The 13,824-nt window shown below is 37.9% G+C and overlaps 1 protein-coding gene across 1 annotated transcript in view; it reads right to left on the bottom strand.

The window, feature by feature from the left end:
• Window positions 1-13,824, bottom strand: part of LOC131687018 (uncharacterized) — a 111,307-nt gene that overhangs the window by 42,599 nt on the left and 54,884 nt on the right. The window contains exon 5 of the mRNA XM_058971051.1: window positions 5,421-5,481. Coding sequence (XP_058827034.1) covers window positions 5,421-5,481 — 61 coding nt within the window. The remainder of the gene's footprint in view (window positions 1-5,420; window positions 5,482-13,824) is intronic.

Raw genomic sequence — 13,824 nt, 5'->3', positions numbered from 1 at the left:
GCCTATTCATCAGAATAAAAATTTGCCAAAAAAATTGAAATAGAGATGGACGTACTACCAAAATACAGAAATCGTATTACTAGTTGTCTTAGGAGTAAACGGTCGAACTCGTTAAAGGTCCAAGATGATAGATAACGAAAATTGATGGTTTAAGTCATTTTAAATGAAGGCGCAGTTGGTTGACTGGTAAGCGTGTCAGCCACTCATCCCAGTTGGTCTAGGTTCAGGTCCAACCGAGGTCGTCGAGAGGTGAAAATTTTTCCTTCGGAAGGGAAGTAAAGCCGTTGGTTCCCGATCCATGAGTTGATGGGTCGATATCTAGTTAATAACAAATATCCTCCTCCCGTGATACTTGTGGAGTGCGCAGTAGTACATACGGCCTCTAACTAAAGTAAGTATCGGACTAATGTTGCTTCCGCGATCTACGTTCGGGCCTGACCGGAGCCGGTTTTGATCAATAAACACTTTAGGATTACCAGGAGTTGCACATTGAAAGATGTTTCCCTTATCCCAAGCATAACTATCTACTGATTCCCTGTTCAACTTCAGCTAGTCCAGATCGATAACGGAGTAGCAGCCAGGGGTGGTCGCACAAGATCAAGCTCAAGCTCAAGCTCGATGGTTAAAGTCATTTTAAAATCAGACATAAGGGCAACATGGATACCACTTAAAAGGAGGCGAGGCCATTTTGAAATCCAAGATGGCAGCCTTTGGTTACCAAAAATAGTGAAAACAACTATCAATATGAATATCATTTGAAGTAGTCATAAAATACCGGAATTTCTTAATTTAGGCCATTTTGAAAACAAAGTTGGCGGTTTCCGGTAACCACCAAAGCGAAAACCATAATCAATATATCTATATCGCTTTTGAAAGGCTGGTCAGTAGATGACGGAATCAGATGATTCAGGACATTTTGCAATCAATCCAATAGTGCGACTTTTAATTACCTCAAATCAATAAACCCACCATTCATATCGAAAAAAATCTTTTCGAATTCTTTCTGAAAGAGAACATCGACTATTCTCGTGTCCGTAGACTGTGCTCGTAATGTGTTCCTATAGAACCAGTGTGGAAGTGTTTTGCCCCTTTACCATGTTATCGGAATTGTGTACAGGGAAATATTGGTAGAGGTGTAAAATAACAACTGAATTACATATTTGATTTTAGCAATGAATTTGACAGCTTCATACAATTATGATAGCATATTGCGGATATCATATTTCCTTTTTAATTTTTTTAAAATTCGCATATTTCAGACGAAAAATAATGAATCTAGTAATAACAGCTTGTTGGAACTGGTTGCAATGAAAAACGTTATTTGGTAGTACGTTCATCTCAATTATATTTTTGTTGCAAATTTGATTCTGATGAATAGGCTGTTATGCTGGCCAAATTTGGTGGAAATATATAGTATTTGATAAAAATGTTGGATTGATTAGTACCAGATAAATTTTGGCGATATGTGTGTTAATAAAACGGTCATTATTATGCGTATTATAGCAACATATCTAAATATTACAAAGAAATTGGCTGCACTGCCAACCTCGCTAGCTCCATACGCTCATCTGTCATCTGGCACAAGACAGGCAAAATAACCAAAAATACGAAGCCAGTTGTCTCTTCTTGTCTTAGGTTCACCCGGTTCTCATTTGACTGGTGCTCACTGGGTAAATTGAAAGCGGATCTATTCATTTGAGAGGATCAAACGAAGATGGTTGAATATGAATTACGACTCATTTGAAAGCTACGGTGAGTGAAGAGCCATGAACCGAGCTTCAGATCAACAGCAACTGATGCGTTAAATGAATATGAATGCTACCGTAGACGGCTGATTGACTGCGTTCATTCAGTTTTGATTGAATGAAATGAAATTTTACTGCACTGGTTCTGACGTTGTAAGCATAGCAGCTGTTACGTTTCATGTCAGCTCGCATTCTTCGGTGGTGGGTTATACATCCTATGACTGCCGCCAGGCGCTGATAGCATTTCATTCTAATGATGCACTGGCGTGCCAGTTTCATGCATACACGGAAGATACAATGATGACACACCACAGAAAAAGCAGAAAACTCTTTCTTTTGGTGGCTTTGTGCGAGAGAACCACGCTCTCTTGCTCTTTAAATTATATGTGGCGTCAGACGCGTGTACAGATGAATTCACCACGGCGCGGATGTGATTGACGATTAGATAAGCACTGGTTGTTTCGTTATGCAAAGGAGATTATGTTGATGATTTGATACGAGTTACTTCGGAAAGCTTATTTATGAGTTTGTAGGGCTTTTGTACACTACCCGGGGAAACAAAATACTCGCTTCTCGGCGTAAACGTATCATCAATGTTTAAACACAGTTGATTAACGATCTATAAAACCAGATTAATTGTATAACAGGTTGATGCATGAGGGGATTTTTATATCCACATAAGACCTGCTTAGTTTATGTGCGGCTAGATAACTCAATGTGTATTTTACTTATTTTGTTCGCAAATATCGCGGCTCAACAAGTGAAAAGCTCCAATTAAAAGTGATGTCCTGGTACTGCATTCGTTGTCGATTAACATACGTTACAATTGCAGAGTTATTTCGAAAATTCCACTCTAAGAAACCTGCTTGGTTAAGGTTTGAGCATATTATCATTTAGGAAAAGATGGGGTTAAACGCGCCCCTAACTTTTAACCAAAATATTTTCTCTTGCAGGACATTACGCATGACTAGTTGTTTGCTCAGAAAAACAGATCGTGTCTCTGTTTTTGAAGCTAGCGTAACTCCAGCGCTAACTTAGTCCTGTCACAAAGTAAGTGTTGGATCCTGATGAGACGCAGTCGAAACGCCAACTGAACAACTAATTTAGTTATAGGTTTAGCGCCGTTTGCGCACAAATATGGTTTTAAGCAATTTTCTCCTTAGTGGAGAAAAATTGATTGCTTCCAAATCTTGTTTCTTTAGGGAGAAATATAGCAAAGTTCTCAATGCCGTTACACGAGATTTGGAAACCACTTAGTTTAAGGGGTTATATACAAAGTTGAAACTCAAAAAATTGAATATTCTAAAAGTACATACTTTGGAGAATATCTGTACAAAATTTCATCCAGATCGGAGCACTAGATTTTAAATTACAGCCGTTTGCAGCGCGCCGGTTCTTCCACGAATGAAGTTAACACAAAACTTTAACCGCAATTATCTCGAAATGGAGTTTTTTTGAAAAGTACCGTTGCGGTGAACGTGATATCTCAAAAGCTATTCATCCGATTTGTCTAAACTTTGTTTTAAATTATTTGTATTTAAATTTTTGTGTACTTGAATGGTTTCTTTTTCATCGAAAAAATTTTGATTCTTCGCAATGAATTTTTGTTGAAAATTTTGTACACTATAAAACTCAAATTTTTGGTCAACATATTTTATTTGCAAGAAACGAATTTTTTAGTGGGAAATCAATCCGTTCAAGTGCACCACAGTACATTTCTATTCAATAATCTTTTTAGTTTTTGGATTTCAGTTGAGCGGTTCGGTTTGGAGAGCGTTCACCGCAAACATTTGCAAAAAGCACGCTTCAGGGGATCGGCCATAACTCCGTCAACCTTGAATATTTTTTTTTCAATTTAACTTGTTTTTCTATCTTCGATAGTGCTACCAACGATCTGTCTTTCGCTTTTTCAAATAAAATTTTCACAAAACGCTTTTAAAAAATGGCGAACTTAGCTCAATTTTTCGCCACGACTTTGTATATAACCCCTTAAATAGGATTGGGAAATAAGACGATATACGGAAGACGAATCATACCGAAAAAGGGTAGTGTTGATTTGTTACCTTGTTCTTGTGAATTGACGCCCTAGGAATTTTTTATGGTATTATGTTAAGTTTCTCGTCTATGCCTTCAAACCGGAAACAACTGATATGCTAAAGGTCAATATTGAATGCGTTATTCGTGAATTTTCTTCGGTTATTCTCGAAATGATGATCAAAATTGACCAAATTGGGATCAATCGAATGGGTTCTGTGGGGTTGACATTAGTCTGAAATTATTTTAAAACATTAAATCACATACCATACTCTACCAAAATAATAATTATCAACGAATTATTTGGTTTCCTTTCATTTATGGAAACAGATAAAACACGCTTTAAATATTTTTTCTATATTATTTCACATTATTTTATTTTAATTCTTAAATCTTTACATTTTCTTTACATCCGTAGTGTACAATTTGCTGACATAACTATTCTTTCAGATCCAAAAGTTTCTTGCAGTTTCTAAATGCTAAGACCATTTGCATCTTATCTTTTTCTTCCACTTCTTCGTCTTCTTCTCCATGATTAATCTCGCTAAGTTGTCTTCTCTAATGTCATAATGAACGTTCTATTTTCTGAATCAAAGTAGTCTTACACGCTAAAAGGGGTAGCGGGACTCCGTATCGCCACTGAATGATGTCTAGGGAGTGCTGGAAACTTTATTGCAAGATTTCGAATGATGCTCTGTTTGGTACTCCACATCATCGCAGCGCATCGGGTTTCATGGGGCGGCATTTTATGTACTTGTACGTACATGACAGTAAACGTATCCACCATAGATTAAGTCTAATGCGACCTGCTTTACTACTCCGATGATGGTTGGAGTTCGGCAATGGCCGTGTCGAGGAGATTTGGTGATGTTCATGATTCTAACAAGAAATGTGTTCCGTTTTTTCGAATCTCAGCTAATCGCTGTGAGTGTGGAGTTGTGCCGCCATAGTGTATGATATTTCATTTAACATATCCTTCGCTAGTAGGTACAACATACATAGGTAGGTAGCAAACGTGACCAGCGAATCACTAAATTTATGACTGTTCAAAGAAGCATGTACAAGTTATAATTATAATTTACGCGATGTGATACGTTACGGAGTGTATGTGTGTGTCTGAGTGTAGTAAAAACAGTGAAGGGGCAATGCAATCCTAAATTTAAATCACCAGAGATAATCCAACTTGTTACACGATCCAAGTTTGTTGGCTAATTGTGCACAAATGTTGCATTAATCTCTCTAAGTTTGCAGGTTATTAATTTTCTAAGCCAAATGGTGAGGTTCGTTACTCGTCTTTGAGAAGTAAATACTGGCATACGAACGACGAGAGCGGTTCGCTTAGGAAAGCAAATTTGCGAGAGGCTTTTTTCCGCATATTCAGTGCTTAGTCGCTAAATGATCTTTCAGTACAAGAGAAGGGTGTAACGTAATGACATTTTATCAGATATTTTTTTTTATTTTCTGCTAGACTGGTCGTCTCTTTGTGAGTGGTGGACGACGTTTTTCCTCGAGTGTAACGTAATTATTGTTACATGCAGGAAAAACAAGATTTGACATGGTCGTTTGATGCATTATCACGTGGAGTTGTGCGCTGAGGGTTCCTGTAGATGAGGCGTTAAGGTTCCTAGTATTTGTATCCACCTGAATTGGCGCCGCCTTGACCTGGTCCTTCGGGGTACTTGGCTTCACCTTCGTACGTCACCTATAAGATAAAAATAAAACTATTAAATGCTCTATAACAATGATTAGGAAGACATTAAGGTAGTGGATACGCTAAAAAGTGTTTGATCTGTCTTTGGGCGACGATCATGTCGCATAGAGTTAAATCCAGATCCGTCTTTTCAGTTATATTTAAAATTATGAAAACTGATCAACTGTTTCTTTACGATACCCAAGCAGTACTAATTTGAATCCGACACTGTTAAAAGAAGTTATTAAACTTTTAACGAAATGATGTCTGAGTCAGTTTTGCATGGGGCCTAACAGTGCATGGTTGTGTATCAGTACTCGATTCACACGAACTAAACATATTTGCGAAATAATCGTTAGGTTTAGCTCAATGGTATGTTTACAAGAATTATTGTAAATAATACGAGTCATGCTTTGGTTAGAAAATTTTAGTTCCTCCTGTTACCGCATAGAGGGCGCCAACACTAACTTTTCAACGGAGAGAGATAGAAATTTGGTGTTTTCTACAAAGTTATAGAGCAGGCATTTTTCAGTATTTCATCCGAACATCTTTATACTCTATCTCTCTTCTATAAAAAGTTAGTGGTGGCGCCCTCTATGCGGTCACAGGTGAAACTAAAATTTTCTAACCAAAACATAGCTCGAATTATTTACTACAATTCTTGTAAACATACTATTCAGCTAAATCTAACCATTATTTCACAAAAATTTATAGTCCGTGGGACTAGAGTACTGATACACAACCATGCACTGCTAGGCCTCATGCAAAACTGACTCAGACATCACTTCGTTAAAAGTTTAATAACTTCTTTTAACAAAACCGAATTCACTAGAAGTCTTCGACAAAGTTGTAGACAATTAGATTATCTTTCTTATTTTCACTTACAGTGATAATACGATCCATACAGTGCCACATAGTGGCGAAAATACTAACTAGTGAGTTTTCTCCATGTAAATTGTTGAAAAATCCCATACAAACTTCAGGCACGTTGCTCCGGTAGTAAGACTTGTCCGATTTGCTTCAAATTTGGTGCAAGTACTCCTGGTGAGACTAGGAATCGACTCAGGGGTGGGCCGATTGAGTTTTCAAAAATTCATCATTTTTCTGGGCAGTCTATTGTATAGGCATCTTTTTCAGGATTCTTAAGGAGTCTTTGCCGGTTTTCGGATGATATATTGCTCAAAACTTATACTAAATCCTTGATATTCTTTAAGATACTTTTTTACATTTTAACGACATTCAATTAGCTAGAGATTACTGGGTAGGGAAAATTATGAAAATTAGAGCTATACGACTCAAGTGAGAGCAAGGATGTGAAGTACACAGATCAGGAAACTAGAAGTTTCAGGGTCATTAGAACAGGCTTAATATCTTACGGGCTTAACTTTAAGATACTGTATTCTGCTCGTATCCTAAGCTGAACTCTGAAGGAAGGCTATTTAAGGAAATGCTACTCAAAAAAGAATTCTGCTAATGATTGTGAATTGATCAGAATTCTGATGGAATCTTTCCAATAAAATTCGGATAAGGAATGCTTCAAAATTCTGGCGGAATCCTGTTTAGTGTTTTGACAAACACTTGTCCCTGTTTGTGATACAATCCCGCTCGAGATTGTGGTGGAATTCTTCTTAGGATTTTGACGTAATCCAGCTCTTGAATTTATTGGAATCAATACAATAATTCTGATAGTATCTTCATCAGGATTCTGATGAAGTAGGAAATCGTAGAAATAACAAGATTGCATCAAAATCCTGAGAGGACTCACATCAAAATTCTTAGCAAAATTCCGGGAAAATTCTGAACGGATTTTATATCAGAAATCTGTTCAAGACTTTACCAAAAACCTGATTAGAATTCTATTAGGAATAATAAGAGGATTCCTCCCTCAATCTTTCGGTGACTCTCGAACCGATAGTTTGATCTTCCCAGTCCATGCTGCGTAATGCTATGATCTTTTTTCGGGCTAAAGTAAAAAAATGTCGAATTTATTGCGATGGAACGATATTCGGCTGTGACAGAAATATCTAAGCTTCGGGTGGTAGTAAATAATTTGAAACTGGCTTATTATATTGCTGGCTACGGGCCTTTTACGAAAGAGTACAGAGTATATCTACCAGCTATTCGGGTTGAAAATGACGGGGTTTTCTCCGACTCGAGTTTGAATTGCGCGGATCTGCTGACACATGGGGTTGGCTGCTTTAAAGACCACATATTTCAACCAGTGAAGATACTGGACTGTAAATGGTTGCACACAACATCAGTCGCAGTTTACGGAAAGAGGACATATGCCAACTCAAACTCTTATCGAGGGTCTTTCGCCAGGTCTGCTGTACCTAACTACCTCCTCCCTGATAAGGTTCGTCTACCTGTTCGCCTTTTTGTGCAGCGGGTCATCAACTGTACTAATGGTAAACGACACACAGTCTCCCTTGCTTAATAAGGTTCGTTGTGGAAAATGTGGTGATAATCATGTGGATGATTCCTGTGGAAGGGATGTTGAAAAGCATCCCTTCGACGCTCTAAGCGATCTTTTGCAGAAATGCTAAAGATAGCTACGTCACCGGTATCTGCGAATATCTGTACTAACTTGTCTACTGTCGCATGCGACTCTCATGATATCCAGGAGGGAACATCTTATGCTGCGCCTAGAAGCAATAGAACAAGGAGAATCATTTCATCAGCTTCTTTGTAAAGATCAGAAGGTGTCCCTTTAAGGCTTCAAGAAGTACTTGTGCAAAAACTAAACAGCTCCTGGCCTCAGAAACCTGAGCTCAGAAAGGAAGCACTTCCTAAGGCGGTGTTCCCATAGCTAAAACAGAGAAAGAAAGAAACCAGCGCTAGCTTAATAAATAGCTCTGATATTGTGGACCGTATTTTCATTGCTTTTAATATCTCTAACTCTAACTCACTTAAAAGCTTCTTGATAAGCTTTCTCCACGCAGTAAAATTCTAGATGCAATTGACTGCAAAATGCGCCCTCTTTTCAGCGATAATATCGATGGCTAATGCATTGAACGAGGTCAACGAGGTCACGGATTTGATCCCTGTTTACAGTAGAACTGAAGAAGCATTATTCCTAAAATCCTTCCTTTAAAATTTTAATAAATAATGCGCAGCTTTTGTAAAATACGAAGTATGACTCACTTCAGAAATAAACCTCAACTGGATCGAGAAGACACTTACGGAGGATTACTTTTGAAGATCAAAAAGTGCTATTCTTTCAATCGAATAGACCTTACCTCGTCACCCGACTTTGAGGTTGTCGTTTGCCAAACTGGAATTAAAATTGGACCGTTTCCAGGCGCTAACTCTCGCGGAATGTCCCCCAACCCATGGTGGGACAAATAGTGCTCAGACGTGTATGCTAGGGCATTGCAAAAAATAACCCACACAGAAAAAAATATTTTGTAATTTTAGGTTTATTTTCATGCACATATTTGGAGCATGAATATAAATGTAAAATTAAGTTCCATCACAAATACACACGACTTGTCGTGCTTTCTTCGACGAATTTTATTAGAATTTTACACGTGGATTGAAAATTACAGTTTCTTTAAACGGAAAACCAATGCACTTCAATGTATTTTTACTCGCAAACTGCTGTAAAATGAATGACGTGCAATATTACACGAATGAAAGTGTAAAATTGTATGCTGTTTGATGCTCCAATTGATTTTAACGTAATTATCAAGCAAATTTTTTATTCAATCGTTGTATGTTTACATTCGTATTGATTTACATGCCGTTTAAATTTCATTATTTTTTGGTGTGCAATTTTATATTCCCAATGCCCCCCCCCTTTCATATTGTGACAAATGTCAAAATATTTCTCATTATTTGAACAATTCTAGACGCCCGCCCGTTTCGCTTGAAGTTTTTGAAAATGGTACTATAGGAAAATATGGAGGCAAAATATATTAAATGCCATAACTTTTGAAGGAGCCCTCGAGAAATTACAATTCATTCCTTAGTATACGTAAGAAGATATTTTTGTTTCTCGAAAAATACGTGAACGTAGGGTACTGGGTCAGTTTGTCCCCAAAATCCCCATTTTTATTAATTTTTCTACTCCGTGCTACTAATCATACATATGTTGTAGTTTTTCTAATGCAGAAAAATTATCAAAAATGGGGGATTTTGGGAACAAAATGACCCAGTACCTCACTTTTGCGTATTTTTCGAGAAAAGGAAACATCTTCATTCGAATACTAAGGTTATTTCCTTGAAAAAAAAAGAATGAATTGTAATTTTCTGAGTGCTATTTTAAAAGTTAGAGCATTTAATATATTTCTCCTCTATATTTTCCCATAGTATCAATTACAAAAACTTCGAGCAAAGTGGGTGGGGGTCTAAAATTGTCCAAATGATGTGAAATTTGGCATCTGAGCTGACTAACGGAGGGAACTTTTAGAATTTAAAAGTGAGCGATTTTTTGCAATGCCCTACTGATTATAGAATGCGGTGTATTGATAATGTAACACATTTCTAAATATGAGAGAGGCGATGAGCGGAATGTGCGATCTACAATTGCTGTTTTCTCAAACGCGAAGCTGTGTTGGGATTCTATATTATTCCTCAATACGATCTCCCTTGATGAAGGCGCAAACAAGGCATCGAAACGTTGGGATTTAAAAGCAAACAAACCATTTTAATCCACTAAAGTCTGCAAGTTCGTTATCTTATCTTTCTCGCAGCGGGGCTGTGAACATTGGAAACTGAGAGAAAAGCATCGATGTTATTACTTTTACTGCCAGCTGGATCAAGAGTAGTGAGACTCGAGACTAAAGCAAACTTCACTTGCTACAAAGGTACACAATAACAATTGGAGGGCCCAAACAGTTCTTACATAATTAGGGTACGATTCCTGAAGACAAATGCAAAAGTAACTGCAAGCGAAGGCGTGTCATTTCGCCGAAGGTCATTTTAGCGAAAACCGTTTCGTCGAATGGGTCATTTCGCCACATGATGTCTTACTAAATGGATAATTGTGGTAACAGTTATTTTCAATGGCTTCATCAAAATACTTGCATTAATAACATGGTAAGAGGCTTTACATTAGTTATTAAAGGAAGGAAAAAGAGTATTTATTGAACAATCTCTTATTTTTGTTATTCCGTTACGATGCGCAAATGGAAAAAATCGCACTTCATTGCAGTGCATATTCTGAAAGAAGGTTTTAATGTAATATTGTTTCTAATTGTATGCCAATATCCAATGGATTATTGTTTATTTTTACTTGGCCGCATAATCAAGGAGAAGGGACCGAAACGATGTAAAGCCGTTGAGGATCCGCTGGACGAGGTAACTGCCAACCCACCGTCGGAAGCAAATCTGTGATCCACTCGTTTGTTAGTTACTTATTAGTTATAAACATTAAAACTCGAAAATCTCGTTTTTTACAATAAATTCGGCTGTCTAAAAGTCCTAGAGATCAAAAAAAAAAATTGTAAGTATCTCAAACATTGAACTAAATAATAGATCTTTGCAGAATTTTTCGTAGGTCAGTTTTTTCGAAAAAAATTATCAAAATATGTAAAAATGAAATTTATTATTATTCAGAGAGACAGGGACAGCTTCTCAACTAGCATAAAAATAGATTGTGGTTTTTGAGGTCGCTGATTACGATTCCGATAACAGAATTTGAAAATTCAAAATGGCGGCTACATAATGGAAGCTATTTTTTACGAAATTTTTGAATTTTGTTACAATGATTTACAAGAGTTTTTGGAGTAGCTTCTTACGATTCTGATGTCAAAATTCTAACATTCAATATGGCGCCAACAAAATGGCAACCATTTTTCACGAAATTGGCAAATTTTGTTACAGTCAGTATAAAATTCGATTCACGGGGGTTTTTTGGGTCGCTGATAACCAATCTCAGTCGCCATGTTAGATCTGCCATTTCTAATTTGATAATTCTAACGTCAGAATAAAAATCAGTGACCCCGAAATCCCTCTTGTAAGACGTTTTAGGCTAATATAAAAAAAAATAACATTAAGCCAAGCACAGCTGCCACATTGCATCCACCATTTTAAATTTTACATTTTCGACGTCAAATCAGCGGCCCCAAAACCCTATATAAAGCTAAAAATTACAGTATTACCGATGAAAAGAATTCGCGTCGAAAAGGGTTAAATATAATTAGAATGACCGGACAAAAATCTGTACCCGTTTTACCCCAAATTCCTCAGATAACTCAAGTGGGAAGCTAAACCTGGCTGTACTTCTCGGAAAGAGGTCGAGTGCGGCTGATGAAAAGTACAAAATTCCGAGGAATCAATTAGAGATAGTTGGAATGCCCGCACGAAACGTGTATCTCTGTTTTACCTCAATTATTACCATTACTCAAGTATGAAATTAAACCTGCCTGTGCTGCTTGGAAAGAGGCTGAATGCGGCTGATGAAAGTTAGTAACTCTTATGTAAAAAATCAAGGTATTCTATTGAAGATAGTTAGAATAATCACACGATAAGTATGCACTCGTTTTACCCCAATTCATCTCATATCTCAAGTGGGAAGCTAAACCTGGCTGTACTTTTCCGAAAGAGGCTGAATATGGCTGATAAAAAGCAGCAGTTCTTATGTAAAAAAATCCGAGGACTTGGTTGAAGATAGTTTAAATGACCGCAGAAAACGTGTATACCCGTTTTACCCCAATTCTTCACATAATGTATGTGTGGAGTTATACCATAAGCTTCATTTCAGAAAGAAGCTGAAAGCTGCTCACCGTAGCAGTTTTTCTTATGTAAAACAGTTCCGATAATCGATTGAACTTACTTAAAATGATCGCCCGAAACGTATTAACCCGTTTTACCCCAATTCTTTCCCTTATACAAGTGTGAAATTATATTTACCCCACATTTCAGAAAGAGGCAGTAAAAAGCAGACTTCCCATGAACATCGACAAGTTTGTGCCTGTGTACAAAATTTCGTTCACGTGTTCAACCTCAAACATGCTTCGTTTCGATGTGCAGGTATTTGTATTTGTCATATATACACCAACAGGCATTTCAAAGCGCCAATGATGTCTTAATGCTAAACTTATTGCTAACAGTCAAATCGTTCAAAATTTTGATAAAAATAATAATACAGTGAAAAAAACAACAATGAAGGAATCAGCCGAAATTAGTGGGTCCTTTGAAGGTTCTGGAAAAACGTAGACGTAGAGTTGGGCGAGACAAATTAAAGTCGCAAGCTGATGCGACTCGGTTAGAAATCCTTTGTAGGCCATTAATGGCCTCGCGCACGCTATAATTGGTGCGTCGAAATGGCAATCGGAGCATGAGGTTGTGACGCGTTGTTCGCGATGCGACATTTATGTTGATTTGCTCCAAGATGGCTCCAGATGACCTCGCAAAGTATCAGCAACGAACAAAGCCCTTGCTGTATTCCTTCGAACATGCAGGGGTTCCAAATTAATCAGCTGGCACCGGCTTTCGTAACTTCGCAGACGGGATCTCTCCACGGCAACCTACGAAACGCAAAACGTAAAAAGCGTCGTTGCACGGACTCGATTCTCTCAACACCCTTGTTATAGTTTGGGCTCCGAATTTCGCAGCAGTACTCCAGGATTGACCGCGACAAAGAGCAGTACAGCGCTTAGAGACAATAAATATTCGTAAAATTTGTCGCTACCCTGAAGATGCATCCCAGCATTCGAGATGCTTTGCTAACTGTATAGGAGAAGTGCTGTTTAAACGTAAGTTGCGAGTCTAGTATCACTCCTAGGTCATTCACCTGACTAACGCGTTCAATTTCAGTATCCAGTAGACGGTAGTTAAAACAAACCGGGGTTTTTTTTTCGTGACAACGATATCACCGAGCACTTCTTTGGATTTACAAACATACGGTTCGTGTTACACCAGTCAGCGAAGTTTTCAAACTATTGTTGGAGTAATCTGCAATCTTCAGTAAAGCGGATGAGAAGATCATCTTGAGATCGTCTGCGAAGGACAGACGTGGAATCTTCAGAACTAGATGAACGTCGTTGAAGTAAAGCAGAAACATCAATGGTCCCAAATGACTTCCCTGAGGTAATCCTGACGTAGAAGTAAATGTGGGTGCCTGACAATCTCCTATGACAACCACTATTTCTCAACCTGAAAGGTAGGATCGAAAAAACTGCAATAGACTACCGTTATTTCCAAATCTCTCCATTTTAGCGATTGTTATGCCATGGTTCACTTTGTCAAAAGCGGCAGATAGGTCTGTATAGATAACATCGGTTTGAGCGCGACGTTCCATACTCTCTGTTATGTAGGATGTTAGGCAAAGCAGGTTAGTCGTTGTCGAACGCCCAGACGTGAAACCATGTTGATCGTCACTTAGGTACTGCTTGCAGTGAGCCTGAAGAG

The sequence above is a fragment of the Topomyia yanbarensis genome, chromosome 3, assembly GCF_030247195.1.
Source record: "Topomyia yanbarensis strain Yona2022 chromosome 3, ASM3024719v1, whole genome shotgun sequence".
Classification (NCBI taxonomy): Eukaryota; Metazoa; Arthropoda; class Insecta; order Diptera; family Culicidae; genus Topomyia; species Topomyia yanbarensis.
The sequence above is the reverse complement of the archived record's forward strand: the minus strand, read 5'-3'. Positions and strand labels throughout refer to the sequence as shown.